The sequence below is a fragment of the Nicotiana tabacum genome, chromosome 16, assembly GCF_000715075.1.
Source record: "Nicotiana tabacum cultivar K326 chromosome 16, ASM71507v2, whole genome shotgun sequence".
NCBI lineage: Eukaryota > Viridiplantae > Streptophyta > Magnoliopsida > Solanales > Solanaceae > Nicotiana > Nicotiana tabacum.
Window position 1 is genome coordinate 65963477 of NC_134095.1, and position 5506 is coordinate 65968982.

The 5506-nt window shown below is 34.7% G+C and overlaps 1 protein-coding gene across 1 annotated transcript; it reads right to left on the bottom strand.

Moving 5' to 3' along the window:
- Window positions 1–1902: 1902 nt before the first annotated feature.
- LOC107764815 (protein WHAT'S THIS FACTOR 9, mitochondrial) lies at window positions 1903–4037 on the bottom strand. Its single transcript, XM_016583411.2, has one exon. It carries the CDS (start codon window positions 3898–3900, stop codon window positions 2116–2118), a length of 1785 nt encoding a protein of 594 aa, XP_016438897.1. The 5' UTR covers window positions 3901–4037; the 3' UTR covers window positions 1903–2115.
- Between the last annotated feature and the right edge of the window lie 1469 nt (window positions 4038–5506).

Below are 5506 nucleotides of genomic sequence, written 5' to 3' on the forward strand. Positions count from 1 at the left end.
CCAGCATCCAAAAAAATATAAGCAGGTTTAACCCCTAAACAACAAGTGCCAATCATATTTTCTAGTTTTTATCAATGTTATTCATACAGAACAAGACAGAGCGGCTAGCTACTACAATATCAAAAGTTAAGAGGGTTCATTGCAAGGATAAAGATGATAAAGGGTCAAAGAACCAAAACTTAGAATAATGGAGTTACGGTTCATTTCAGTCTTATGCAAATGCAAAAATATTATCCAAAAATGGTTTTTTATTCTTATGTACATTTTACCCTCCCCAGACCCCACTTGTGGAAAACTACCGGGTTTGTTGTTATTGTTTATGTAAATGCATAAATATTTTCCGTATCTAATGACTAAACCTTCATATGAATTGGAGTCATGCAATCAACTGAATCATATCAGAGTAAAAAATTATGGACCAAATAGTTCATCATAGCAACAGAATTTCATAGGAGTATAAACATAAAAAGTTTGTAGTGTAGTGCAAGAAAATAATTCCAATCACATCAGTTGAATAGGTAGTCCCTAAACATGAAAACGAAAATCATCACCAATAAGCTTAATAAAATTGTAAATGGAAAAGCAGAATCTATACAGAAGATTAAGTTTAGATGCTTAAGGCTTTTGGCTTTTTGGTGTAACCTTCACAATGTCAGATGAAAATAGCTTGGTAGATTTCATCGACTCACTACAGGGACAGGAATGTACAAAGGAACCCTTATTTTTGTTTCTCCGTATAGAAGGGTTCTGACTATGTAAAATGTACTAGCACCATCTTAGTGCTAGATTTTCCCCCTTTTTTCTATCAATATATCCATTACTTACCTGTTCAAAAAAAAATGTAAAAGGACTTTTGATAGACTGGAGGAACTCAGGCAAGAGAAATTTATAAAACCGAAGGGGAAATAGGTCCTAAGAAAACCAATATTCTTTTTTAAGTTATAGAAAAGTACTTTTTGGTTTTTATTGATGCAAAGAGAATTAACAAAAACAGAAAAAAGTAACTAATAAGTTAAAAAGGACCTGATGGACGTTTCTACTGGATTTGGAAGGCAGGTCACTGCTTATTGCGTTATCAATAAGGAAGACTTAGGAGTTATGCTTGACCTAAAATTTGCTTCATACTATGTTCAAGAGAAATTGCTAAGCTGTATGTTTTGTATCAATATCATTTCCATATCAATGTTTCCAGATAGACCTTATTATTCTTTGATCTTGTCACCAAGAAAGTAAAAAGAACGGACCCCTGTTTGCTTCTCTTTGAGAAAAGGTAACTCCTGCTTGTTTCTACTATATGCTTCATAACAAGAGTAGAATCTTGGGGGGTTAAAATGTAATATCTGCAAGATTGAGACCTGCAACATCTACATGACACAGAAGCAGATTGAGTACATTTACAAAAGAGAAGTAACTTTAACGGGGAAAGACCACCAGATTTACTGGAGAAATGAAAAAATGTCTAATGTATATTAGACATCCAAATCATGCTACATGTCTAGACTTAATCCATTTAGGGTCGCTTGGTTTGAAGACAAGTTATTGATTGTTTGATATGTTGTATTAATACTGGGATTGTCAATTTTACTGTTTTATCCCAAAATAACTTATCATGGGATTACTATTCCACCCTCTAGCAGGTATATGTTATCCAGGTACTATTTTTAATCCTCGGATAACTTATCCTAGATTAGTAACCAAATAAGGGATAAGGCGGTACTAAATTTTTATCTCAGGATTATTTTTGCTTATCCGCCATACCAAACGACCCCTTAGTGTTCTAACCATTATAAGAAATATGTCGCTTTTCAGAGACAATCTTGAGAAACCACAACAAAGATACAGGAAAGTCACATACACTGGTGCAGAGCAAGCAAAATCAGCAGGTGACACATCATAAATTACATGCTAAATCGCAACTAATACATGATAATAAAGTCCATATGCATCATTTAATTAAGAACCACACAGGAAAATCAGCTTAAATTATCAAAATTGGATAGGCAAGATTCTGCAATATGTTGTTACAGCCTTGTAGCAGCATATATGACAACTGACAAACCTCAAACAATCAAAAGCAAACTTATTGCTGCACTGCTTCGCAGAGAGAAAAACTTTTCATGGTGTGAAAGCCCTCCTTTGTTCAGATCTTCCCCGGTTTCTATGAAGATCTAACTTGTTATTTGATCTTTGGTGAGCATATCGATTATCATTAATTTCCGGTCTCCTAGAAGATCTTGAGGTTCTTTCTTCGGCCCTATTGGAACTTCGTCCAGACGAAGTCCTCAATGATCTTATTGGAAGCTTTCTGTCCTCATATCTTGTTGGAGCATCTTGCTCACTATTATTTTCTGCTCTCCAAGATGATCTTCTTGATGTTCTTTCCACATCTCTGTTTCGATTTCTTCCGGAGGACGCCCTCGGCGAGGTTGCTGAATGCTTCCTATCATCAACTCTTGTACTCAAGTTTAATCTTCGGCTAGGCTTCACATCTCTAGCCTCATTGTCCGTGTCATCATCATTATTTTCTGCTCTCCAGGACGATCTTCTAGAGGTTCTTTCCACAACTTTGTTGTTTCGATTTCTTGACGTCCACGGTGAGTTTGCTGAAAGCTTCTGATCATCAACTCTTGTCCTCAAGTTCAATCTCCGGTGATGCTTCACATCTCTAGCCTCATTGTCCATCTCATCATCATTGTAGTCATTATACACATCATCAGAGTCCTCATCATCCTCATCTTCTTCTTCTTCTTCTTCTTCCATATCATCGTGAGGTTCCTTTTCATCACCTTCATTCCGATCATGACTACCTTTTTGCTGTATATCTTTTTGTTTTTTATCCTCAGTCACCTTGTTCATGAGATGAACAAACTTATACCTCATTTCCATCAACGGGCTCCTCTGAATCAACATTCCCCTTTTATAACCCTCCTTCAATACCACACTATGTGTGCCAATCTTACTCGACACGTAGAATATGCCGGGATGCAACATTAACGCCCTCTTAAACCTAGAACGAAGTCCCAAACACTCTCCTATCAAAAGGAGATTATCTCTCTCCGCCTTCTTCCCAACACAAAGATTAAGAATTTCATGTAAAATTGCCACTGCCCACTTATCAGCCTCATCACTCTTTGCAGGAAGATGCATTGCATTCTCATAAGGCGAAATATAAGGCAACTTCTGCCACTCATCAATCCATTTCTTGTACTTCTTATCCACCTCAAACCCATTCGAATACTTCAAAGCAAACTTATTAACTAACAAATCCTGATCATTTTCGCTCTTCATTGCTTGTTTTTGCATAAAGGAAACAGCAAGTTCATGACTCCAACAAACTAACTCCAACACCAACTCATTATTATTCACCTGAAAATAATCAGGATATTCTGGTACTAAAGTCTTCGCATAACTATCACATAAACCCAAATCCCATTTAAGCTTATCAATAACATGTAATGGAATTTTATTAATTTTACCTATCATCAAAAGCTTCAAGATCCTATCAGCAACATCTTCTTTGTAACTCACACTTTGGTAAAACAACTCTTCATCTGAATCAAGGCTCAGAATTTCTGGTGTTAACTTGATATGAGGGTGTATGCTAATGTTGGCTGGGAAAAACTCTTGAAAAATTGAAGGGTATTTTCGGATAAACTCGACGGGCCGAGTTGGGATTTGAAGGGAGTCTTTGGATTGTGTGATAATGTTTAAGGGGATGGATTTTGAGGGTTCAGATTTGATGAGGTTCTTGATGTTGAGAAGGGGTTTGAGGTTCTTTTCTCTTTCGACGGCGTGGTCGAGGCCACGGTCTCGGACGTGTTTGAGGGAAAGGGCATCGTCGAATAGTGTTCGCCATTGTTGACGCTGGTGGTGCTGAGTTCGACGGAGGAGGAAATGCATGTAGCTAATTTTGGGGGTATTGGGGCTTATGAGTGGTGTTGTTTCGAGGGTTTAAGGAGGGCTTTTTAGGTCATAACAACATAGAAGAAAGGTAATTGCAAAGGCCATCCTTAGGTTAATGCCAAGAATGCAACTTGAGCTTCCAAGTTTAGTTATTCTTAAGATGAAGGGTTAATTTCATCTAGGAGGCTATAATAGAATACTGAACTTCATACAAAGACATTAAATCTATATCTATATTTACATCTATATTTATATCCTATATATTAAAAAAATTAAAGTTTACATTATAATTAATAGCTTGTTTGGATGGGTGTTATACATTGTTTCATAATGTATCTTATCGTATTGTATTATATTGTATTGTACTGTATCGTTTTAATGTATATAATGTTTGGATGGATTGTATTGTTTGCCGTCGTTTTATAATGTCAAGCATCGACAGTATGAAGAATAAACTTGCAATATTATAAAGAAAAAGTAAGGTACGCGATAATATTATTATATAAAAAGGTAAGGTAAAGGACAAAATAGGATTATTGAATAATAAAAAGGGGCAAGATGAGATAAAAATAAATAAATAAACGACGCAACCACACCAAATCAGTTGTTCCATAAAGTGGCATTTTTCGTCGTCACGTAACGACGAATTTAAACGATATGATACAATACAACAGGTAACAACCATCCAAACAAGCTGTAAGCCAAATAGCAAGTTACTATTAACAAGTCACTTGGCAATCTTAAAAAAGATTTGTGGGGAAATTATCTAATAAGAAAATATAGAATCGGTTAAATTATATGTGGAATCTCATTTACTAAAATTAAAATTTTAATTATATCAATTTGGATTCGACTCATATATATATATATATATATATATATATATATATATATATATATATATATATATGCAATATTGTTATAAATAGTATTTTATTTAGGGTGAATGTCTATATTTTAGAGAGATTTTAGGGATTTTACTTAGTGGCTAAGTCACTCTTTCTCTATAAATAGAGAGGTTCTATTCCATTGTAATTGATCCCAAAATCAATAGGAATCTCTCTTTATTTTTCTCTGCAATACTCTTCTTCTTCTTTTATCATTTTATCACACGTTATCAACATGAGACTCCAACCAATTGAGTAGAAGCTTTGGGATTGAGCATAATGATTGTCAATTGTTCCATGAGCTTCCTTCATGATTAAATTATGGATTTAAGGTATGTATTTTACCGTATTTTTCTCTTTTATTCTATAATTTGATTATAAATACAAGCAAAGAAAATAAATTGTGATTATAACTCTAATGGAGTTAGTAAGAAATTATAACCTCTCGAAGTGGTAAAATTTATATGTCATGTCATGATCAAAGTCATGTATGATCGTGAGCACAAGAAGTGAAAACCCGTCCCATTGAATTTGCTTCATTCACATTCTCTTAAGAGAATGTGATAGCAATATGTGATAAGTCTGAAAGAAGACAAAATTATTACCGTGAAGGTATCGATGGATGTGGATGTGGCAATAAACGAAATTATTATCGTCATCATTGCGGTAATGAGAATAATAAGGATTCTCAAAATAATCCTTTACTATGTGAAAGT